The 23,103-nt window shown below is 58.1% G+C and overlaps 8 protein-coding genes and 2 non-coding genes across 10 annotated transcripts; 4 read left to right on the top strand and 6 right to left on the bottom strand.

Annotated features, from left to right (window-relative positions):
- Window positions 1-88: 88 nt before the first annotated feature.
- On the bottom strand, window positions 89-2,199 carry SCHCODRAFT_02632963 (uncharacterized protein). The gene is made up of 5 exons (XM_003030331.2): window positions 1,995-2,199; window positions 1,392-1,937; window positions 936-1,322; window positions 688-885; window positions 89-544 (listed from the first exon to the last, which is right to left on the bottom strand). Exons 1-5 carry the CDS (start codon window positions 2,151-2,153, stop codon window positions 230-232), a joined length of 1,605 nt encoding a protein of 534 aa, XP_003030377.1. The 5' UTR covers window positions 2,154-2,199; the 3' UTR covers window positions 89-229.
- A 1,044-nt stretch (window positions 2,200-3,243) lies between these two features.
- SCHCODRAFT_02750518 (uncharacterized protein) lies at window positions 3,244-6,760 on the bottom strand. The gene is made up of 9 exons (XM_050347242.1): window positions 6,244-6,760; window positions 6,062-6,193; window positions 5,654-6,009; window positions 5,549-5,602; window positions 5,318-5,497; window positions 5,194-5,266; window positions 5,053-5,136; window positions 3,328-5,006; window positions 3,244-3,269 (listed from the first exon to the last, which is right to left on the bottom strand). The coding sequence occupies exons 1-8, from the start codon at window positions 6,668-6,670 to the stop codon at window positions 3,553-3,555; spliced, it is 2,760 nt and encodes a 919-aa protein (XP_050199389.1). The 5' UTR covers window positions 6,671-6,760; the 3' UTR covers window positions 3,244-3,269; window positions 3,328-3,552.
- Window positions 6,761-8,187: 1,427 nt separating this feature from the next.
- SCHCODRAFT_02632953 (40S ribosomal protein S18) lies at window positions 8,188-9,193 on the top strand. The gene is made up of 5 exons (XM_003029923.2): window positions 8,188-8,220; window positions 8,390-8,446; window positions 8,496-8,629; window positions 8,690-8,943; window positions 8,993-9,193. Exons 2-5 carry the CDS (start codon window positions 8,408-8,410, stop codon window positions 9,034-9,036), a joined length of 471 nt encoding a protein of 156 aa, XP_003029969.1. The 5' UTR covers window positions 8,188-8,220; window positions 8,390-8,407; the 3' UTR covers window positions 9,037-9,193.
- A 58-nt stretch (window positions 9,194-9,251) lies between these two features.
- Window positions 9,252-12,103, bottom strand: SCHCODRAFT_01191295 (uncharacterized protein). Its single transcript, XM_003030333.2, has 4 exons — window positions 11,487-12,103; window positions 11,159-11,434; window positions 10,060-10,699; window positions 9,252-10,006 (listed from the first exon to the last, which is right to left on the bottom strand). Exons 1-4 carry the CDS (start codon window positions 11,998-12,000, stop codon window positions 9,502-9,504), a joined length of 1,935 nt encoding a protein of 644 aa, XP_003030379.1. The 5' UTR covers window positions 12,001-12,103; the 3' UTR covers window positions 9,252-9,501.
- A 751-nt stretch (window positions 12,104-12,854) lies between these two features.
- On the bottom strand, window positions 12,855-13,516 carry SCHCODRAFT_02354217 (uncharacterized protein). The gene has a single exon (XM_050342453.1). The coding sequence runs from the start codon at window positions 13,387-13,389 to the stop codon at window positions 13,045-13,047; it is 345 nt and encodes a 114-aa protein (XP_050199388.1). The 5' UTR covers window positions 13,390-13,516; the 3' UTR covers window positions 12,855-13,044.
- Window positions 13,517-14,195: 679 nt separating this feature from the next.
- Window positions 14,196-18,261, top strand: SCHCODRAFT_02354220 (uncharacterized protein). Its single transcript, XM_050342454.1, has 9 exons — window positions 14,196-14,366; window positions 14,510-14,565; window positions 14,745-14,883; window positions 14,960-15,062; window positions 15,119-15,488; window positions 15,540-15,587; window positions 15,640-15,681; window positions 15,734-16,912; window positions 16,969-18,261. Exons 1-9 carry the CDS (start codon window positions 14,317-14,319, stop codon window positions 18,168-18,170), a joined length of 3,189 nt encoding a protein of 1,062 aa, XP_050199387.1. The 5' UTR covers window positions 14,196-14,316; the 3' UTR covers window positions 18,171-18,261.
- Window positions 18,262-18,842: 581 nt separating this feature from the next.
- SCHCODRAFT_t160 lies at window positions 18,843-18,926 on the top strand. The gene has a single exon. It is a non-coding gene; the product is annotated as a tRNA-His (tRNA).
- Window positions 18,927-19,138: 212 nt separating this feature from the next.
- On the top strand, window positions 19,139-20,873 carry SCHCODRAFT_02690717 (phosphoglycerate mutase-like protein). The gene has a single exon (XM_003029925.2). The coding sequence runs from the start codon at window positions 19,300-19,302 to the stop codon at window positions 20,656-20,658; it is 1,359 nt and encodes a 452-aa protein (XP_003029971.1). The 5' UTR covers window positions 19,139-19,299; the 3' UTR covers window positions 20,659-20,873.
- An 84-nt stretch (window positions 20,874-20,957) lies between these two features.
- On the bottom strand, window positions 20,958-21,041 carry SCHCODRAFT_t157. The gene has a single exon. It is a non-coding gene; the product is annotated as a tRNA-His (tRNA).
- Window positions 21,042-21,135: 94 nt separating this feature from the next.
- On the bottom strand, window positions 21,136-22,879 carry SCHCODRAFT_02632939 (uncharacterized protein). Its single transcript, XM_003030334.3, has one exon. The coding sequence runs from the start codon at window positions 22,795-22,797 to the stop codon at window positions 21,202-21,204; it is 1,596 nt and encodes a 531-aa protein (XP_003030380.1). The 5' UTR covers window positions 22,798-22,879; the 3' UTR covers window positions 21,136-21,201.
- Window positions 22,880-23,103: the final 224 nt, after the last annotated feature.

Below are 23,103 nucleotides of genomic sequence, written 5' to 3'. Positions count from 1 at the left end.
GCGCGCGATTGCAAAGCCAGATGGATGCCCTTCCTGCTGTCACTGCCTTCTGCTTCTGCATAGACCACGCTTTTGATGAGGACGCAAGTGGTGAGAACTTATCGATTGAACTGAGTCCCACAAACTATGTAGAAGGATGACTACGGCAGAGAACAACACAACCAGCATAAGCATTGACAAACGCATAAGCCATACAAATTTATCGACCCTCCATACTTAGCCTAACCATCTACAGCTCGCCGCCCGTCGGGTATTCGTCCTTCGGGAACCGCACGCACTCGCCCTCGCCATAGCCGCCGCGCGGCGCGACGAACGGCGCGAGGAAGCGCTCCTCTCCCGGGTCGACGTACCCGCTGCAGAAAATCAACTGCGGGTCCTGGTTGCTCGCCTCCAGGTCCGCGTCGCGCGGGGTGGGAGCGCGCTCGTCAACGCTGGCACCGCGGTACATGCCGCTGAGCGCGCCGGCGGCGAGCTCCTGCTGGATGAACTTCTTGGCGCCATTGAAGAGCATGGCGTAGGTGGGCACGCCGCGCTTGTGGGCGACCTGAGGACATCGTGGTCAGCGGTTGGCTGATTGAAAGAAAGCAAAAAGCAGAGAAACAAGGCAGCCGTAGAAATGCACGAGGGAAACTCTTTTGTCTGGACTTGCAAGGATGTGAATGTCGATAGAGTACGACCTGCCCTCACCTGATAGTCTATCGTGCTCGCAATCGCAGACAACCAAGGGTCAAGCTTGCCGTCCTTGGTGCGCAGCGCCTTGTAGTTGAACTGCGTCTCGTGGCATCCGGCGAGGAGCACGCCAGCCGTGGCGCCCTCCGTGTTGAGCATCCCAGCGCCGACGCAGGCCGATGTAAGAATCGTCAGGTTCACGCCCGGCGCCAGATTCTGTGAGCGTGTCAGCCACATCGCAGCCGCGATCAGCCACGACGGCGTACCTCGCGAATCGTCTTCGACATCCAGTCGGCTGAGACGACCTCCTTCTGCAGTCCGCCGTCATCCTGGGCCATGGTCCAGCCCTCATCGATGTCAGTTGTCTTCGCAGGGCTGCCCCCGCCGGGATAGATGGTGCCGTGAGTGTCGACGTATACGAAGCGCACGGCCCCCGCGGTCGCGCCCGCTATCAGGTTGGTAAACTTCGCTCTGAAGTTCGACGCGGTGGGCGGCTCCTGCCCGTTTGCCAGCACGCCAGGCTGGTCCTTGGGCTCGGCGCTGAAGTACAACATCTCCACGTCATCGGGATCGAAGCCCAGGTTCTTCACGAGCATGTGGCGGGCGAGGAAGATGCCGTTGTCGTTGCCCGTCCCGAAGCGGACGATGAGCGCCTGCAAACAACGGAGAGCGGTCCACGGTCAGCGAAGAAAGAGAGGTATAACACGACGTTCTCGACGTACCCGCTTCTGATGGAGCTGCCTCCAGTCCATCTGCTGCACATCGAAGGCGGCGGTGCTGCCACCTGGGTTGCGCATATTGATTGTCGCGGTCTTGCTTTCATTGGCGACCGTGACTTCGTAGGTATAGTAGCCGTCATCGAACGTGGCCTTCGTCTTCCCGTCCGAGGACGTTACCTCGCGGAAGTGACTGTTTACGCACTTGTTGCGCTTGGGCTTCCCATCCGCATCCACGGTCCACTGGTGATACATTCCGACGGCCGCGCCGTCCGCGATGCCACCAGGCACGACGAGGGTGACCATCTCGTTCACAGCGTAGCTGAACCAGTTGAGTTTGCCGATGAAGACCTCGGTAGTAGGCACGCGGCACGCATCCGAGAGCTGCGCCTGCAGAATGAGCGCGGACGACGTGTCACCGGCGGGGTCGCGCATCGTCGCGGTAACGGACTTGAGGTCGGGGGCGACGGCGACCTCGAGTGAGTAGTATTCGAAAGAGAAGGCGACGCGGTACTCGTCGGCCGTCTTCGTGACGGAGTTGATGGCGCCGAGCTGGCTACAGCGTTAGCACAAGCTGCACGGTTCAGCGAGGGCGATGCTGCACGATACCTGATAAGTGTTGCGCTTCTTAACGCCCTTGTCGTCTACCGTCCACTGCCAGTATGCACAGACAGGGTCCTTCAGCGCGAAGCCGGAAGGAAAGACGAAAGTGATACACTCGGTCTTGGCATAGTCGTACCAGTCGAGCTTGCCGTTGTAGACGTACATGTTCTTTGAAGTTGCTTTGAACGCAGAGGGATTGCAGAGGAGTAAGTCGCTGGTCTGTGGGCGTTGTCCTCCGGGGTTTTTATATTCTGTTTCGTAGCTTCCCTGCACCCCTTCCGGATGACTTGCATTCACAGTGGTCGAGCATTTGACAGTCTTCTTGTCCGGCGGTAAGGGAGAGCCATGCAATAAAGCGCAAGGCGGTCGCGCATACCTTTCATGTGCGCTGTCGGGGACCATAGAGATGCAAGTTGTGCCTCATACTCGGTAAATGGTGGAACCATAGCCAATATCAGTCAAGGTCGGAGGTACGACGACGGATACTTCTTTGGACAGGCCTATGGTCAGCAGGACGTCAGAGATAGGACGCATGCAAGTCCGGGGGTGACAACAACTTTCCAGTCAAGCTGTCTTGTCATCGTCCGTGTTCTCAGACGCATAAGACTTTGCGCAGAGCGCAGAAATCCAATGTCCGTGGTTGAGTACCGCATCGACCTGCCACTGATTCTCACCTGGACGCCCTTTTTGCCACGGCTTGCTGACGGAATCTCGTGTTTTGGGAGTAAGTACCCTGGGTTAATGCGAAGCGAGGCCAGTCCTGACGATAAAGAGGTCGAAATCTGAGGTTCTCAGGCATGGTTGACCCAAGCTGCAAGACACACACTATCATCATGAGGACCGTTGCGGTCAAGTTTTTATGTGACAACGCAGGCGCGAGCAACGCCTTCCGGCAAATGCCGCTGAGCGCCCGACGGGCGGTCCGTCGCGAGTTGTACACTAGCCCACAGAACAATCCAGAGGGATGTGCCTACATCACTCTTGACGGTGCTCTTCCTAAGTATATGTATCGTTATACTTTGAGAGAACGATAGATAAGAAGAGGCATCTTGGCGATTGCAGAAAACGGTAGCATCTCACTGCGAAGGAAGAAAGTGAAGTGCCTTCCTCGCTTTGTGCAGAGATTTACGCTAGCGCCGCACCCAGGAAGAATGGCCCACGGGACATTGCTGCGGCCTGATGCATTGTTGTATTTCACGAGATATCACTCGAGGGAGGGGTGCAATCCTGCGTCCGACCTTCCTACTTCTGAGTGGTCAGCGCAAGGGTCAGAGCCTGAATCTAGAGTTTAGAACGTCAATTTGAAAACAGTAAGTGCCGTCAGCAAAGAGACACTTACAAGGAGTTGAGATGAACCGTGACATCACGCATGTGCGTGCCACGGTCGCGTCAGCTGCCCTCGGCAGCGGGCTGAAAGGGGTCTCTTAGTATGCAGAAAACGAATAGGCGCGAACAGGTAGTCTGCCAAGCACATAAGTGTTCCTTGTTACTCAAAGAAGGTATAACAGAGGAATAGATAAATAGTGGAGGGACTGGGCTTCAGAACACAACGGCAAACACAAGACTACGCTGCGCCACTGCCCACGTTCATCGCTGCAAATTGACCCTGCATGCCATGCACACCATCTTCTGCACCACCAGAGGCACTGCGCGGAGCACCACCCATCAAGCCTGTACCAGGTGTACGCTTAGGAAGGACCCACGACGGCGTCGATGCATGGTGAGCCTCCGCAGGTGCCGCCGACGAAGGGCTGGCCGCGCTGACCTCCGGCTGCGCCGCATGCGGGTTCGCGAGCTCGGGTCCAGCACTCGGCTGCACGGTCGCCGCGCTCATCATCGACGCGCCGCCTATCGAATTTGCGCGCACGGTAGACGCTCCTGCGCTCAGTACGGACGCGCCGCCGCTCGAGTCTGCCCGCTGCAGTGTCGATGCGTTATCGCCTCCTTGCGCTTGCGGCTGGCTAGTCTGCGGTGGCCCGTTCGGGTTGGGCAACTCTTCTGTGACGCTTGGCACGCTGAAGAAGTAGACAGCGCCAGCAGGGTCGCGACCGCCGTGAGCGTAGTAGTTCGCCCACGCCTGGACGTTCGGGTCCGCGTACTTCGCTTGCGGGTCGTACACGTATGGAGGTCCCTGCGTGATGGGTTGCTGCTCCTGCGCGATAGGTTGCTGAGCAAGCTGAGGCTGCTGCTGTACCGCTGGCTGCTGCTGTACTGCCGACTGAGGCTGCTGCTGAACCTGCTGGGGTTGTTGCTGGATAGGCTGCTGCTGTTGCTGGATCGGCTGCTGCTGCTGCTGCACCGGTTGCTGCTGCTGGGGTTCAGGCTGCTGCGGCGAAGTCTGGATATGCAATGATTGCTGCGACAGCGTAGCTTGAGGCTGAACATGCGGCTGAGGCGAACCAGCTTGCGCGGGATAGGGCGAAGCACCGTAAGGTTGAGTGGGTATGGGGTTCTCGTACGGCTGCGGTGCAGCAGCAGGCGAGCCGGTCGGCTCAGGATAGCCTGCAGGAGCCTGCTGAGGCTGCTGGAAGGGAGCGGGTCCCAAGGAGGGCTGCTTCTGGGGCGGAATGTTGGGGCTTTGTTGAGGTGGTGCTTGCGCGTGCGCCTGAGGGTCGGCCTGAGGCGGATACGACTGCGGGCCACCCTGTCCAGAGTATGCTGCCTGTTGCGGATAAGCACCCGGTGGCGAAGTGTACCCCTGGGGCGGGGGTTGCTGCGGGTATCCGTAAGGTCCGGGCTGTTGAGGGCCGTATGCAGGTGCACCCGCAGGTTGCTGGGGACCATAGGCCCCTTGAGGATATCCTGGGGTTGGCGGTACATAGGCGGCTCCCGGCGTCGGTGGCGGGTAGCCTTCATACCCCGCAGGAGATGGGTAGCCCGGCTGGGCATACGGTTGCGGTGGATATGCAGCATACTGGGCCGCCGCACGCGAGTCGGGACGCTGAGGGCCATAAGCAGTGTCTGGTCGCTGGCCGTAAGGGGAAGCGCCAGGCGCACTGTAGGGGCTCGGCTCGTATGCTAAGCAACGTTAGTGTGTGTCAGGTCACATAGAAGATAGACGCACTGTTGCGCTGCAAGCTATCCTCCATCATCCTGTCGAAGATGGTACGAGCGCGTACGAAGGCCTCGTTCATTGACACAAGGTCGGCTATAAGCGACAGCTGTGAATATCTTATACGAAAATAGGGAAGCATGGGACGCGTACCCCTCTTCTGGCTGTACTTGTCGATGAGCTTGACAATCTTCGGGCGAAGTGACATGCAAGAATGGTAGAGCTCCTGAGCAACATATCAATGTCCGCAGCGACGTGAGGCACGAATGAAACGGACCTGTATCTCCTCGTTGTCCGCCAAATTGTCGCGTGCAGGATCGAGCGACTTCAGCATATTGAGCAAGCGATCTACATTAACCGCTTGTGCGAAGACTGCGGCTTCCGCTTCCGCTTCGCGCGCGAGTTCAGCTGCTGACGGCTCCGGCAAGGGTTCCACGTAGTTGACAGGGAATATGCCCTACGTCGGGATCAGCCAGTGATCACAGAGTATCACACGGAATATGCGTACCGTACGGCCCTTGGATTGACCACGCCACCAATCCTTGTATCCGCGGTCTACGACCTGGATCACTCATCAGTTTACGGAGCGTAACAGTTTTCTTGACTATCTCACCTTGATAATGTCACCCTTCTCAAATGCCAGTTCACCCGGCTCGGTCGGTTCGAAGGAATATAATGCTCGCACACGGGTGATGATTCCGTTCCCTTGTCCAGGTGCAGGAGTTGCAGGAGAGCTCGTCGTAGTCGTCGCTCCCACGGATGATATGGACGATGAATATGCGGGCGTCGCGCTGTAAGGTGCAGGAGATGAGGTTACGTGCGATACGGCTGATTGGGGTGCAGAGTATGGTTGTGCAGCAGGTGCGGGAGCGGCAGCGGCAGCTGGGGCGGCGGCGGGTGCATACCCACCGCTGTATCCCCCGCCGCTGCCGAATGAGCCTGCCGTATCTCCGTTGGAGGTGAAGTCGGCTACGCTATCGTCAGCACATCATATCCTAGCAGACTATGGATTGGCACGCACACCATGCGCCGCGCCCCCCGCGATCTTGCATGCTCATCTCCAGGACGCGTTGCAGCTCCTCTTCTTCCCTCCGCCTAATCTCGTCATCGACCGCTGGAGGTGGTGGCTCATCCGGCGTTTCAAACTTGTAGTCTGGGCAAGTTCGTCAAGATCTATACCAGAGGTCGCAGTGCCGGACGTACTCTTCGCTTTCAGGGAATTGTAGCAATCCTCCATGATTCCGAGCGTCTCATCGTCCCGGAATTCATCCGTCCATTGCGCGATGAGGCTAAGAGCCCGCTTGCGGACCTTGTCATGGGTATTCCTGTCGGTGATGACCTTCTCCAATCCCTGTGTCCACGCGCGACTGGCGATCTCGCGATTGACCTCTACACCGCAGTTCTTGGACAACGCTTCCGCGACGGAGAGCGCGTAGAGCTGTACGTTGGGGTTCCTGTGCACGAGTCGCTTGAGGAGTGACGCCAGGGCGCTGCGTGCGCCTTCGGGGCCTTCATCGGTGACCTTGTCGCAGAGATTGAGGATGATCTCCCAGTTCTCGGATGTCAAGTTCTCGTCCGTCGCCTTATTGACGAGGTCGTCGTAGGGGTTCGTTCCAGAGCCGCCGAACATCGTTGGTGCTGTCCGCCGCGCTGAGGCGTAGGGTATCCGTCGGACTTGGTGACAGGCGCAGTCAAGCTCAGCAGCTGTACGAATGACGACGCACAGGGCCAAGTCGCCGTTCGGCATTTCCCTCCACGTCACGTGCCGAACCCGAACTGGACCCACAAGTCCGACGGCAAATCTGTTCCATGCAGCCCTGAAAGCAGGCCTAAGGACAAAAGCTACTCCTCATCTGACCGCATCACACCTTGATTAACAGTACATCAAAGTCCATGGCTATTGACCATCTTTCAACATTGTTCTCGGCCGTCGAGCAGTACGCACTTGCCGAGTCATGCAACGGAGTTCAACACGATGGCGATGGTCTTGCAGCACTACACAGCAAGCACAGAAGCTCTCGAATGTCATCTCTCGCTCCACCCCTCAGATATGCAGTATATCGAACCTTTGTATGCCGCCCCAAAAATCGGTTTGGACGATGTGATCCCTCACTACGGAGCTTCCCCAAACGTCCACCTACGGGAGCCTAAGACTCAAGGAGAGTTGAGAAACTATAGTTGTCCCCATTTTCCGGTGATGTACCCTCACTTGAGTGCGGGGTCGAAATGAGCGGAAATCGCAAATCTGCCTGTCCCGAACATCAGCAAAAAAGTTGGGACTGGTACACAGTCTATTCGACCTACGCGGCGCTATTCCGGGCTATATAGGCCGAGTAGGCCGAGTAGACAGTGTATCAAAGTCCCTCTACAGGGGCTGCGCGCTGCTACATAGCATTTGTAGCAGGATGTCATCTCAGATGCACCATTCGGATACATAAGAACAATCTCTCTTCACTGATGGAATCGGCCAGCCAGAGAGAAATAAAACAAGAGGTAGACAATCCACACATTGTAGTCTCGTATGTGCTATCGTTGAAGAGAGTACTCAACATATGGTGCAGAATGGGCTCTTTGGCCTACCGCATCGAACATACCGATGGAGCGGATGCAGGTCATTGTTACTGCTGCGAAAGCCTAAGGCCTGCTGCCCTTCATCAGCCTAGTCGTATTCAGAGACGCCCAGCGCAGTAACAAGAGAGTAACAGGAAGCTGGGAGTAAGAGTGCAAGACCATTCATCGGATTCAATCAACAGGGCCATTCAAAGTCAAGCAAGAGGTAGCGCGTCGGATAATCTGGCGGAGAAGACCCTTGCAAACTACACTGTGTCTCTGTGTCTCGATAGGCTGGCTCCTACATAGAGCCACACGAGACCAGATGTTGCACCGAATGAAAGTCGCCAGAGAAGCAGTTTAGGTCTTGCAGACATTGTGTATCAAAAACAACGGCGACGACCAGAAGCCACCAATTGAGTGCATTTTTGGGTGATAATAGGACGAGACTGAGGGGGACAAGGCTATCGCGGCCCAGCATGAGCCGAATCCTAGGTGATGGGCAGCGCAGAGTTGAAGTCCAACGCCTGGGCGGCGCGTGTCACAAAATTGTGACAAAGCGTGACGATTGCCCGAAGACGAAGTTTTGTGTCCTCCCCACGCCCGACGACCACCTCAGAGAGCTCACAGGTGAATATCGTTGCCCCTTCGCCGCTGGATGCGTTCCTCGCGATGCTCGCACCCGTCATGTCGTTCAAACGATACCATATGGACGCGATTTGAGCTGGATCGCATCCGGTGCCTCCGGATACCATCTTCCTGCCAATACCTTGTCTGACCAAATTCCCGCTTCCCCCAGGCCTCGCCCACCTTCAAGATGTCTCTCGTTGTTCCCGAGGCCCACCAGCAGTTCCAGGTGCGTACGATCGAATCCGCGCCAAGGAAAGACGTCTAACGACCCGTAGCACATTCTGCGTCTGCTCAACACCAATGTTGACGGCAAGCGCAAGATCATGTACGCCCTGACGGAGATCAAGGGTGTCGGTCGCCGCTACTCCAACATCGTCTGCAAGAAGGCCGATGTCGACCTCAACAAGCGGTGCGTCGCCAGCCATACTTCCCGATCACTCCTTTCTAACATGTCATTTCTCCCTCCTAGCGCCGGTGAACTCAACTCCGATGAGCTGGAGCGCATTGTCACGATCATGCAAAACCCGACGCAGTTCAAGATCCCCACCTGGTTCTTGAACAGGCAAAAGGACATCGTCGATGGCAAGGACTACCAGATCCTGTCCAACGGCATTGACTCCAAGCTCCGTGACGATCTTGAGCGGCTAAAGAAGATCCGTGCCCACCGTGGTCTCCGTCACTACTGGGGCCTCCGTGTCCGTGGCCAGCACACCAAGACGACTGGTGCGTCTGGATGCATCCTCCAAGCTCTGTTGTCTTACGTCTCGTGCAGGTCGTCGCGGCAAGACCGTCGGTGTGTCGAAGAAGCGTGGTTAAACGTTGGATTTTGTATGCATCTTACCTACTCTCATGCATCCTTATGTCATGCTTTCTATGCTCGCGGCCATTGGACGCTGCTCGGCGTCAGACTCAGAAAAAATAACATATGCAGTGCGCTACCTCTTGTCTTGGCCTGCGTTCAGTCAGAAGCTTCCCTCCTGCGTGAGTTGAAGGCTTGAGATGCCCGTCTGCGGAATTTCACGCTCGACATTCCATCGTAATGTCCAGCCGATATATTTGACCGTATAAAGTACGGTGCGAAGTCCCAATAGAGTATGATACAGGAAGGAATGCGGCCAAGAAACGGGCGTGCATACATGTTCAGTGCGTAAATATGATGATACATAACTGGTCCAGCCAGAGGGATACATAGCAGACGGCATAAGGGATAAGACGTGCAAGAGATCCAGATATTCCTCCAACCCGAGGCGCTGAGATACTGTACAACCATGAATCTCCTGCTCAGTAGCAACCGGCTGGATCATCACCGTCCGGGTCTACCATGGCAGATGGTGCGTTCCAGAGGTCGGCAGATGGGGTCACGTACTCGTCCGCACCGCCCGCATCGGAAATAGGCAGCGGCGACGAGGTGACAAAGCGGTCGAACATAAGCGTCGGCGCCTCTTCCCCCTGGTCAAGCGCGTCTGCGTCCACTGACCCAGACGAACCCCGCCGGTGGTGATGGTCGTGCTCGGGGTCCTCCCGAGAAGGGAAGACGAAGCGCGGGTACGAGGTGACGGAAGACGAGAAGAACGTGTACATGTATACATCGCCTTCACCGGGTGTGGTATTTTGGGAGACGGGAGCTTGATTGTAGTAGTCGGGGCCGGATGGGCAGGTGGGCATACTGCGCATAGCAGTTTGTCGTAATTTATGACCAGAATTTCGGGAGGGGGAGATGCTCGAGCTGAAGAGGCTGACTGCGGCTGATGCGCAAGGCTTGAAGCGAGTGCCCAGTGGGTTGCCACTGTAGACCAACTGGTTAGCCTCTATTGATCAGAAGGAAGTAAGACAACCCACCATAGGGCGCAACCAACACATTCGCGAACACAACCGCAAGGACTGTGTATAACCTTGGCGATAGCGCTGCTCTCGAAGTACTCCGGATCCATAGGAACCACTACGTCGGAAGCTTCACTCTTCGCTGTCCACACCCCCAGACGTTGCCGCGGGGCAGCATGTCCATGTATGAGCGCCCCGCAACTTGGAGCCGCGTTTGTCGGTGGCGATCGCGGTGACGCAGAACGCGGGGGCGTGGGGTAAAGGGGAAGCGGAGACGGTTCGTACGGCGACGGCGACCTCTCCAACCATTCGGGGTCCTCGTCAGTGCCTCCTTGAAGCTGGCAGCCATTACAGTAAAGCTGATATCGATACTCGTCCGCAGGTCCTACGGAGGAGTACCGCCGCAGAGGGTAGCGCTGCAGGTGCATAGGTTCGGTGGATGTGCCGCCGGTGGTGCCCTCGTCGATGTCGTCCGCCGGCGCCGCCGTCCGCGCCATAGCATGCGTATGCAGCCCATGGTCGAGACGCATGGCGCCGCGACGTCGTAACCGTGAATGCTCGCCCGTGCGAACGAGATCGGAGAGCACGATAGAATCGTCGGCGTCGATGAAGTTGTGAGTGGTGTGAGCGGCAGCGGTACGCCGCTGCTGACTTGATTCTGCGGAGTTGTAGACGATGGGCATGTTGGAAGATGGGAGTCGTGAACAAAGGTTGAGCGGGGGACGCAAGGTCGTCCGGCGCCGTGCCGCAATCTACATAATGCTCCCGGCGGCTGGAGCCCCACGTGGCTGTATCGCACAGCCACAGTTATCATTCATGTAATCTCGCGCAAGGCACCGCCGTCTCGACCGCGACAGACCTCACACTCGCCCTCCTCATGTTCACTGCTTACCTTCATATCGTGTTCATGGACGTCAAGCGAGCGCGAACGCATGCACGCGAAGCCATGGTGGAACAGGATTATCGCATCTAAGCACTGTCTACTACATGTCCTTGAGCGTTATGAGCATGACGCCCCCTTTTCGCCTCATTCATATCATCTCTACATCCATTGCATCGTCGTCTACAGGTTCCGTGGTATCCAATGGTATGGGGGAGCCCACGCTGGGGGTAGTACTTGTTTTTGGCGTCTTCGACGTCGAAGGTTCCTCGTCTTCATCTACGGGGTCGCGTGCCGCGGTCCATAGGGGTGGTGGGGGCTTGAACAGGACAAGCGCTTGGCTAGGTCCTGAAGAGGGAAGAGGGAGGGACGTTTGCTCAATCTGGCGCTGTCGTATACGCTGCAGGAGCGCGGGCGATACGCTGATACCAGCGGCGTCGAAGTCGGCTGCGTCCTCCGTCCTCGCTTCCTCTTCTTCGTCCGAGGACGAGTCGAGGTCGGTGATGATGACACCTGAGGGAAGAGTGAGTATATGCGGCCAATGCTCGATCATGGATGTACTCACGATCGCGCTCGGGTTCGTAAGAGTGCATGCCCTTCATGTGGATATCTGGCACAGGAGGGGAGGTCGAGGGGCTCTTCGATCCTGGCTCCTCCACGCTCGAGGGCTTGACCGTATAGGTGGGCACCGGACTAGGAATGGGGGTCGGGAAGGACGTGCTCGGGACTTCCGTACCCGGCGTGTCCAGTTCCATGGGCGTCGTTCCATCCGAGGAGATGGGTACGTCCGTGTGAGGGAGCTGAATCTCCGTGATATCCGGTTCATTGGAATGCGCGCTCGAAGACCCCGCGGAGGGGGAAGAGTTCCGCAGGGGGTCAGCGAGGCTGAGGCGCGAGAAGCCGCGCTCAAAGTTCGCATAGCGCCGGCGCTTAACCTGGCGTTCGTCGCTGGATTCGCTGTCGCTTGGGCTGGAGCTATGCTGGCGCTTCATGCACGGCTTCGCTATCCAGGGGTGTCGGAAGTGGGCGGTAAAGTCGTTGTAGGAAGGGGCGGCGTTCGGAGTAGAGAAAACGTTCATGGTAAGCAGATATATAGGACGATGAGGCAGAGGTTGGAGCTGTGTTGTGGCTGGCCTTGGTGGCAGAACGAGAAAAGACGCGAAAGCAGGCGCGACGTCGAATTTAATCCAGAACATTCGGGGAATCATGTGACCGATCTGACGCTCACGTGAGCCGGAAACTGCCGAAGTTGAAGTTCCACACGAGTTATCGAGGTCATCGCAGTCCTTTCCACGCGCATACGAATATGGAGCACCTTGTTTTCTCTTTCGAAGATCTCGTCGGTGCTCGAAACGCGTATCGCACATGTGGTTTGCCTCGGCTGACTGCGCTTGCCACGGGACTCCCACCGTAAGCCCGCCCCCATGAGGAACACACAGGGCGCTTTAGTTACAGCGATGAGCATATGTAGACCGTTCTATCCAGGAACCAAAGGATAGCACACGCATTCAATGCCTTGCGATTCATCACATTTCGCACCCTCACTCTTCTGATATCTCCCTTCTTCCGCTGGATCTCACGGCGGTGCACAAGTCGACTCTGTTGCGAAGCCCATCTTTACGCTACACTACTCATGCGGCCTACTCAGACGAAGAGACCTTTCAGGCCGCAAGTCCGAGGCAGACGCACAACACCCGCGCCCCCCGTATACTAGTGCGAGATCGAAAGGACCAAGATAGATAGAGTGCACGAGTAGATTACGATCTCTGAACCTTCATCGCTACCCTCGGCCTACCGAAGTGCCGTTCATCTTGCGCTTCAGAAGCGGCCAGCGAAAGAGCGATGTCTACTGAATGGCTGGCGCGTCGGAATGAGCCGCGACAGGGCCATCCAGACCGCGGACGTAGTCAGACAGATCCCTGAGACGTCCCGAACCAATAAGCAGTGCGCGCCCGTTCTGGACGGAACGTATTGCTGATGCTGGTCGACGTTTTGCGAGCCATACAAAGGTTATGTGTGCCATCGCACTGATAGATGGCGAAGGGGGCCAGATTTGACGACTGCGAGCAAGTCGGGAGTATAATTGACAGCATACCACGTCGGAACGTTCAGCTCTCTTCAAGTCAACCTGAAGGAGCCGTGTCGCGCATCCCCTTCACGGTTCTGAGGTGGCAGGTGCCGGTACGAATGAGGTCTGAGCGGGTGTAGGATGGGTGCCTGTCAGTAAGCAACAATGTGTACTGACATGACGGACGCAAAAGAAAACAAAGACCGTCCCATACAAGGACAAAAGACGTCTGTCTCCGGTGCCGACAGTGACAGTCCCTTGAAGTTCCTTGATGCTCCAACGGACTCACTGCCCGCTTCTCTGATGCCCCACTGCAGTTGATGTGAGGCGGGTGCCTGCAGATCGCGGGGCGGGAGCGGGCGAGGAACAGGGCGCGCAGATCCGTTGGGATTGAGGACATAGCATCGCCCCTGGTCGAGCGCGACAAGTCCAAGAAGTACGCTCGTTGGTCGGGAGGGAAAGTAAGGCTGGGTAAACAGGACTGACGGGGTGCTCAATCAATCAGTGATGAACTTACCCGGGCCGGTGTTGTTCTGATTCTGATATGGAGGACCGGGTGGACGCGTGAGTTGGAGGGTGGACGGGCGCCCTTTGAAGCTGACGGCAGGCTGACAGAGATTTCCGGGGAGGCTTCCGCTTTCTCGATGTCGAAAGATGTCGAGTCGTGAGATGAAACGTGGCGGGGGTCGAGGGCGCCCGTCGGAGGGGACTGTGTACGACCCCTTCTCGGCTGCCGTACGCAATAGAGCGCGAACAGGGATAGGACGCGTCGAGGATGCAGTCCCGGGAAGCACGGGATATGGCCGGAGAAACTTGCGATAGGTCTGGAGAGAGGCAGCTGAAGCGGTCGAGGCGTGCGGATCTAGTTGAACGGGCCCGAGGAGACGGGCGTCTGAGACGACTGTCTGCCTCCGTTGTCGTCTGACGCGAGGACGAGGCTCGCGGTGGTGGCAGAGCGCGTTAGGTGGAGGGCCCAGGCGCACAGCGAGCGTCGCTGGCGCCGGACGGGAGTGGATGGGAGGCGCGGGGGCTCGAGGCGGTGCGCCGATAGCCGGCTCATCAGCGGCAGAATGGCGCGCCACATGACTGGGGCCACGTGGGCTATTACCCCTGAGTGGCCAGGCACAGTTTTGCGCTTGCTTTTTCACAGCGGTCGTCAAAGTTCAGGCACTTCTTGTCCTCAACCTCGAATCCTCCGACCACAGCTAGGCACTCCCGACCCCTCCTCCTCGCCGTCTCAGGCACTCTCTACCGTCGACAAGCCCTCCCCCGCACCCCCGCGACCGTCGACGACGTCCGCGCGACAGCGAACACCCCCCGCCGTCGAATGGACGCCGCAGAGCACAACGATCAGGACGCTAATCAACAGCCAACTAGGTACGTGGCCTCCTCCATCCCGCTGGACAGCGATGCGTGTGCAGAGCGGCCCCTCCTGTGCTTTCCGATAAGCCGCAGCGGTCGCCCTAGCCCGTACTCCCTCCGGCCTTCGCCGCGACCACGAGCTGATCACCTCCCTCCAGCAACGGCAGCACAATGGCTGCAGCCGTACTCGCGTCGCCTAACATCAACGGCACAGGTCGGTACTTCATGATCGACCTCAGTTCCTCACCTATATACTCGCTCTTACCTCCGCGTTCCTGTCCCCCCTGGCCCCAGCATTCGTTCCTCACTCACCGTTAATACCCCCACACCCCGTGCCCACTCACAGCCTCCCTCGATCATATATGGACTGGCGTCCTAAACTTCCTCCCCCAGGTCCCCGCCCATCCGCAGCATCCGACTCTGGTGTCAACAAACGCTACCGCCCTGCTCCCGCAAAGACCTTCCAATGTCGAGGCTACGGAGATTGTCGGATGGTCTTCAGTCGCAGCGAGCACCTCGCCCGTCATATTAGGTGCGTATCTCGGGTCTGCTATGCCCGCCTCTTTCGCCTCGCTGTTCACCCCTCGTCTGACTCGACGACCTCCCAGGAAACACACCGGCGAACGTCCCTTCAGCTGCCATTGCGGGAAGCAGTTTTCTCGCCTAGACAACCTTCGCCAGCACGCGCAGACTGTCCATGCTGATAAGCAGGTTGGTAAAGATCAGTCAACGGTGGTTACGAGAGCTGACTTGGCGTCATTTCGCAGGAGCAAAATGAGCGTATGATGCGCGACTTGACGTCGCTGCACGCCAGTATGGTGGCAGCCAGCAAGGCGGGTTCTCGGGGCCGCCGTGGCGCGAAGAAATCTGCCCAGCAGCAGGACGCCGATGGCGAGGCGGATGATGATCGTGACGCCGATGGCGACGCCGATATGGAGGACGCCGATCCTTCCCTCAACCACGCGCACATCAAGACCGAGCAGATGCCGCACAGTTTGGGCCGTGGCCTCGGCGGTGGCGCTCGCCCGGAGACTAGCACCGGGTACGAGGGTATGGACTTCAATGCAAACGGGTTTCGCGGTCAAGACGCCTCCTTTCGGGGAGGCTCTCATTCCTTTCGGGGCTTTCGTGAATCGAGTACGCCGCGTTCTTGCGTTTGGCTATGTACAAATACTAACGCAGTTTCAGCAAGCTCGTCCTTTCTTGACTCAAGCCAGTCCTTTCAGGCCCGGACAGGTATGCTGCTGCAACACACTGCACAACTAGCTTGACTGAACATTCCGCATAGGGGAACAATCCTTTCGAGGGGACTTCTTTCGCGACTCATCCAGTAAGTTAAGAACACCGATTAGTTCGGAACACATTCCTGACCGTATCTTCAGGGGCGGGGCATTCCTTTCGAGGCCAACCCAGCGACTTTCAAGGCCAACAACTCGAGTCGTTTCGTGGGCAACAATTCGGCAGCTTTCGATCCCAATCCGGGGAATTTCGCAGCCAGCAATCCGGTGACTTTCGATCCCAGCAGGAATCAGTTCACGCCCTCTCCTCCTCATGGAATGCCAGTAGCCGACCTGGGACCTCATCTCGGTCAACAACGGGGCCAGGCTTTCCCGGGTCCGGGTCCAATGGATTTCCCGGACGGCCAGCTACCTCTGGGCTTCCTTCCCTCTCATCTCGGACAGTCTCATCGACAGGCCTCTCATCATCCCTCTCTCGGCCAACAACATCAGGCGGGCTACTCGCAGGGGATGGACGGCCACCTACGAGCGGTGGACGGCCTACCGCACCAGGGTTTTTCGCGTCAGCATCCTCAGGGGCGCGGCTTCCAGCCCTATCGCGACCTACGACAGCGTCAGGGGCCCTCGCAGAGGCTATCGCTACAGGACAACTTGCAGATAGGCTCGCAGCAGACGGGTTACGCTCCCGGGACAGCGAACTTCTCATCCGGGGATCCGCATCACGGCCAACAACGGCTGGCGGAACGGCGCTCCCTCCACTTGCGGCTGTCGTCTCCGCGATCTCTGGGCAATCTCCAGGCTCAGCGCCAGGGAGTGGCGTCGCCCTTCCGTCAATCGGGGCTGTCACCGGGGCAGCAGGGGGCCTTCACCTCCCCGGGCCATCCGGGCATACACTCCCACCACTCGATGGGCCAGGCGTCTCCGCATCAGGGGGCGTTTCCGTCTCCGGGTCATCAGCGGTCGCCCTTCCACCCCTCGTCGATGGGGGAGACCGCACTCTCCCACTTCCCCTTCCCAGCGTTTCCCGACCCGGCACAGGATATGCGGGCTCACGGCCAGGGACAGGGTTCGCAGGATATGCGTCGCGCCCCTCCACAGCGCCAACCACCCTCTACTTCGCAGGACAGGGACTGGGCATGGGAGCTCAATCTGCCGGATTCGGGGGCGATGCCGCAGGGTACGGAGCTGGATCAAATGGCGACTCGGCAGGGTACGAGAGGGACGATGAAGAGGGAGGACGATTCAGCGCACTTGCCGGCCTCGACGACCCCTCGCCGTTCTCCTTCCACCCTCCAACAGATGAGCGTGAGTCCCTCAGCCCAAGTGAGTCCTGGAGGACAAGTGCGCGGATGGGATTGATGCTGACGGTGTTTTAGCAGGTGCATCCCGCAAGTGTACCTTCGGCAGCCCAGATGGGCCAGACGACGGGGCAACCGTCGTTAACCAACGGCACTTCGCCAACGTCGAGTCAGAATCCCGCCCAGCTAGCAGACGGCTCTCCCTCATGGAACTCTGCGACAACGAGCCAAGGCCCGGGACCAGCGGCGGCGTCCGGCCCGGCACAGGCCTCGGCGGCTCAGTCAGTCGACCGGGGACAAGCAGGCGTGTCTCCCCAGGCAGCGTCGGGCGCATCTCTCCAGGTAACAACGGGCGCTCAGTTGTCCGACCCAACACAGGCAGCTTCGGGCTCAGTTCCCTCGCCCTCGACGACTACGAACGGGGCTCAATCTCCCCCAACAACGAGTCCTCCGCACAGCGCCGTTTCTCCTCAGACGGAAGCTTCGCCAGAGACAGCCGCGGCCGGGCTATCAGCGAGCACGTCTACAACGGCGGGGAGCCCATCGACGTCGACGAGCCGTCTGCAAGAGGATTCTCGCCGTCGCCATTCGTCAGCGAATCCCGTGATGTCGGCGTACGCGCAGGAGCTCATTCGGCAGCAGCAAGCGCAGATGCAGAACGTCATGTCGAAGCTTCGCGACGTCGGTTCCAGCCCTACGCCCGCGAGCGCGTCGAGCGCGCCGAGTCCGAGTTCGGCTTCGGGTCCAGTCGCCGATCTACCGGTGCGCGCGAGCAGCTCTATGGCATCGACGCGGGCCGCTACGCTCTCCCGTCCCCCAGCTCGAACTCGAGCTTCACGGGGTCGAGCGGCGAGCGCCGGTACGGCGGACATGTGGGAGACAGCGAACTTCCCTCCTCTTTCGGGCCCTCTAGGGCTGACGGTCACGGGCAATTACTATCCTGGGGCTCAGGCCGAGCGGCGTCGTCAGCATCTCCCCCAGGCCGCGCCATGGGACGAGCTCCGTCCTCTGACGACCGAACAACAGTATCCTCCCCCGTCTCCGCATATTCAGCCGGGACTGCAGCAGACGTTCGAATGGAATCAGTTTCCCCCCGACTTTCCGGTCCAGGCGCCAGCTCAGGCTCCAGCCCCGTACATGGGGGAGCAGCTGGGTATGATGCCATTCGAGCCGTCGTTTCCCCCGCTCTCGCAGCAGCAGCAGCAGCCCGACGGACCTCTTCTCCCCGATCCTCAATTCAGGCAGGACGGGCGGGGGTACGGTCACCTCCCGCCGCTGCTTGAGGGGCAGGCGCGCGCCGACGAGAACTGGATGATGGATCCGTATCTCGCGAATCAGCCATGGTCGCGAGAACAGTGAAGAGACGTTATCTCTCGCGTTGGAAGGACGGAAAAGGACTCCAAAAACCCAATCATTTACCGACCTGCCCCGGACTCTTTTGCTTTATATGAGGCTCATAGCTGTATGCGCGTTCTGCCACTTCGTTGCGCACGAACTCTGGGTTCTGGGGGAATCTTACTTACCTGTATCTCTGCCCTCTGTCTTTTCGTTCTTGTTTCCTTCGCGCTCTTGCTTGATTTTCTCCTCACTCGTCGCTCGTTATTGTTGGCACGGGCCATGCATGCATTGTTTTCAGGGATGCCGGATGGTGGCTGTATCTATGCGGAGTCAGCTCTGGTACCTTACTTATATACCTTTAACTTCTTATTGACTACTAACTATTGTCCTATGTACTCCGTGCACTGTCATTTGTGCCACCCAAGCTGGACCGTTCCTTACCTCTTAGTAGCAAGCATACACGAGATACTTCCTGTACATCGGTAGAATGCTTCAACAATGGACTTCACTTCACCTACGAATGCATTGTGATACTGTACTACCAGATTTCCTGCAATTTATAGTCGGACGCTCGCTCATCTCAGCGTGCAAAATCACACAGTTGCTTGCCTTCCTAAGTCGGTATCGATTAGGGGTGAAATCATCTCGTTGTGGCGAGTTGTAACTCCGAGAAGCCGCAGGTTCGAATCCTGCTACCGACATAATCTGGACAGTCGTCTTTTTTGTTTTCCGTTGAGCTCTATCTATTCATCTATTGCCACTGTATCGTGAGTGACTCAAGAACGCGCAAGCCTCACTTGCACGTGGGCGCGCGCAGTATTCCGATCCGTTGTGTTTTGTGATTGTTGAAGTTGGCTGTCTACGTCACGTCACCATGGTCAGTTGCGGCATGACGGTATGCGTTACGCGCAGGCTCATGAGAACCTATATGTGCCCCAGCATGCACATGTTGCCAAGGCGCGCAAACGGTGTGTATCCCCGCCCGCCTCTTGTCCTCCTCCTCCATACCGTGCTCGGATACAAAACCTCGCCCGACCGTCAACGAGGTAGCCCACCGCACCCATCCCCTCCGCCATGAGGTACCTCCACCTCGCTGTCCTCCCTGCGACGGTGGTCGCCGCGTCGCAGAACATCCTCTACAGCCCAAACAGCTACTCCTTCAATCCCTTGAAGCACCTGTCCGGCATCGCTCCCTACTTCTCCGCGCAGGACCCAGGACTCACCCCCAAGCCGCCTCAGGGCTGCAACGTGACGGGCGCGGCGTACCTCGTACGACATGCGGCAATCTACGCCAACGACTTCGACTACGAGTCGTACATCGAGCCATTCGTCGACAAGCTCGAGAACACGAGCGATGTCGACTGGACTACGACGTCTGGCACCGCGGCGCCACTTGCTTTCCTGAGCAACTGGAAGAGTCCCATTGAGGACCCTGACCTCGAGCAGCTCACGAAGATCGGCGTTCTGGAGAGCATGAGCCTGGGTATCGAGCTTGCTCGTCGATATCCCGCTCTTGCTCCTCCCAAGAAAGTCTGGACTAGCACGGCCGAGCGTACCGTCTTGAGCGCGAAGAGCCTCATCACCGGGCTCGACCGCTACTCCAACCAAACAGAGCTCGTGCAGGTCCCCGAAGGCGAAGAGGATGGCGCCGACTCCTTGACGCCGTACAAGGCCTGCCCAGCATACAGCTCCAGCCGCGGCGCAGAGCAGTCCTCCGCGTTCCGGGACAAATACACCAAGCCCATCGTCGCGCGCCTTCAGGCCACCGTCCCAGGCTTCAACTGGACCTCCGAGGACGTGTACGGCATGCAGCAGCTCTGCGGCTATGAGAGCGTCATCCGCGGCGAGTCGCACTTCTGCAGCCTCGACCTCTTCAAGCCGAACGAGTGGCTCGCCTTCGAGTACGCCAACGACCTCATGTACTTCCACAACACCGGCTACGGCAACGCGCTGAGCGGGACCATCGGCTACCCCTGGCTCAACGCGAGCGCGCAGGCGCTCCTGAACGGCGACGCCCTCCACGTCTCCTTCACGCACCGCGAGCTGCCGCCCACCGTCCTCGTCGCGCTCGGGCTCTTCAACAACACGGCCTTCAGCGGCGGCGACAACCAGAACGCGACAATGCCCACCGACACGATCAACCACCGCCGCGCGTGGCGCAGCAGCAGCATGCTCACCTTCCTCACCAACATCGCCATCGAGAAGCTGAGCTGCAGCAGCTACGGCTACGACGGCTCGGAGTTCTACCGCGTCCTCGTCAACGACAGCCCGCAGCCGCTGCAGGACTGCGACGATGGTCCGGGGGAGAGCTGTGCGCGGGACTCGTTCGAGAGCTGGGTCGCTGAGAGGGGGCAGCTCTTCGGGGGCTTCTCAGACGCTTGTGGTGTGGACTACGACAATTCGACCAACACCTTGACGATCTATGACCAGTAGAAAATGGGACGATCCCTCACGAACTTTGTACTCATATTATTTGTCAGTCTTTCCAGATCCGCATACCTCATCTTGTACGAGTAGATATAGGGCTCGTCGATATCGCTCGGACCACATCGCTTTGTATGTATACCCCCAGCAAAAGGTCATATCGTATTTTGGTGATATTTGACGATGAAGTGCGCACTGCATCCTGCAGACCTCCGCCATTGAGCTTGTATAGGGCTTGCAGAATAATGCGCAAGCGAGACGCGCTGCAACACACGTATATGCTGAGGATGTGACGGGACAAAAACGAATGTCGGTAGCAGGATTCGAACCTGCGGCTTCTCGGAGCTACAACTCGCCACAACGAGATGATTTCACCCCTAATCGATACCGACTTGCCAAGTTAGCTTTATTTGGCATCCATAAGATGCGTACGCCGGATGTTCTGATAAAAGGACAAACGCAGAACATCTAGTCCTTTGAGAGCTTCTCCAGAGAACAAAACAGCACATGCCTACGTATAGTACGACAAAATGAGTGATATACCTTGATCTATCAGTCCGTGTAACACGTCGCGTCCGCAAAAGTGACAGTCTCGATGTCCACCTCGGTCAGCCAGTCGCGAAACTCATCGGAAAAGGTCGCGTTCGGCGCGTGGACCCTCAGCCGCTTGAGGGACGATACACCCTCCTGAGGTACCCCGATGCGCGACATGACCATCTCCTTCACGGCGCCCTCGTCCTCGTCGTGCCAATAGAAATTGTCGTCGTCAATGTCCTTCATATCCGTGACGATCTCCAGCTCGGTGAGGCCCGGCAGCGCAATCTCATCCACGACGTCATCGTCTATCGTAAGAGAATCGAGTAGAGGGAAGTGGGTTGCGCAGGGTACGTTCTGGTGCAGGCGAAGACACTGCACGCTCGCCAGGTCCTTCAAGTTCGGTAGTGACGTGTGATGCATGTTTTGGAGCGTCAACGTTTTCAACGTCGGGAAGCTGCGTTTGAGGAGCATGGGCTCCGTAAAAAGCTCTTCCCCATGGTCCACGCAGAGGTCCTGCGCGTTTTCGGCCAAGAGGTAGGGTAGAATGCCCATGGCATTCCGATACGTATGCAGTTGCACTAGGCGCGGTAGATGAACTGTGTTTGCCTCGTAGTCGTCTGTGTCGTATGCATTGCGGAAGGCCTGATCGGGTCCCAATTGTAAGACCTCTAAGCTGGTGCACTGTCGCAGGATACGCAAGAGATCCCCGAAAAGCGCCCTCGTATCTCGAAGCGTGAGTTGACGCAAACCGCCCCAGTCGACGTCGAGCGATATCAGGTGTATGCGATCGATCCCCAGGGCGCGTAAGCACGGCGCAGAACTGCGAAGACGTAGGACAGATTTCTCGGCCGCCTCCAGTGACGAGGGTTCGAATGGGTTCCCCTGTGCGGCGACATGCAGAGTGGCCAGCAGAGGCAAGTTGGAGGGAAGGCGCACGGGCAAGTCCACCGTGGGCAACTGCAAGTGCAGGGACTCTAGCCGATGCGCCTCTCTGGCTATGAACGCCCAGACCGTAAAGCGCTGACGGGAGCACGAGTTCCACAAGTTCACGTTCGCACTGAGCGAACGAGTGCCTGCCCGCCGCGCGTATGTCTCCACCATTTCGAGGTATCCTTCTTTGTCCCCGCTGACGCGGATATGCGTCCACAGCCCCTGCGCTGCGAACGCGACCTCCCGCCATTCGTGGCAGACCTGGGAGCAGACGAGGACGTGCCAGCCGCTCTCGTCTTCGAACCAGCGGTTGAGAGCAGTGTATTCGCAGATGATACCCAGGATCTCGCGCGGCAGGCGCCGCACGGGTGCTGTGAGGGATGCGAGCTGCGCTCCGGCGTCTTCGAGAGTGGACTTTCGACGGCGAATGGCCCGCAGCGCGTCTTCCAAGCGGTGGATTTGGGCATCGTACGAGGCGACGTCGGCGTCTATCAGTGACAGGACGCCTCGAATGGATGCTGCCTCTGCGGGGGATGCAGAGTAATTCGACCGCACGTAGCTTGTCAGGTCCGTTGCTGCAAGAGGTGCCGGAGCTTCCGCCTCAAGGTCTAGCTCGACCTGACTGCATTGCGAACAGGGCGCAGGAGGGACATGACGCGCATAACTGAGGTTGAGGAGCATCTGCTGGTCCAAGGCGAGTGAGTGCTGTTCCGATGTCCAGGCGAGCGAAAGAAAAAAATGCGCGGTGAACGCAGGAAGCGAGATAGCTCGGCATATGCCGCGGAGCCAAACGCGCTTGCAGCCGAACAGATACTTCCGGGTTGCATGCTCCCGCCTTCTTTGCCAACAAGCTGAGTTCGCATCTGTCCTAAGTACATGTATGGGTAAGGAAATTCTCATGAGGCTAGTAGTAGAAGGAAGCTTAGAACGAATAAATAGCTCGAATGACAGGCGATAAATACACGAACAACTCCAGCGTCAAGCTGA

This window comes from Schizophyllum commune (genome assembly GCF_000143185.2).
Source record: "Schizophyllum commune H4-8 unplaced genomic scaffold SCHCOscaffold_8, whole genome shotgun sequence".
Lineage (NCBI taxonomy): Eukaryota > Fungi > Basidiomycota > Agaricomycetes > Agaricales > Schizophyllaceae > Schizophyllum > Schizophyllum commune.
This window is presented reverse-complemented; position numbering and strand designations above follow the sequence as displayed.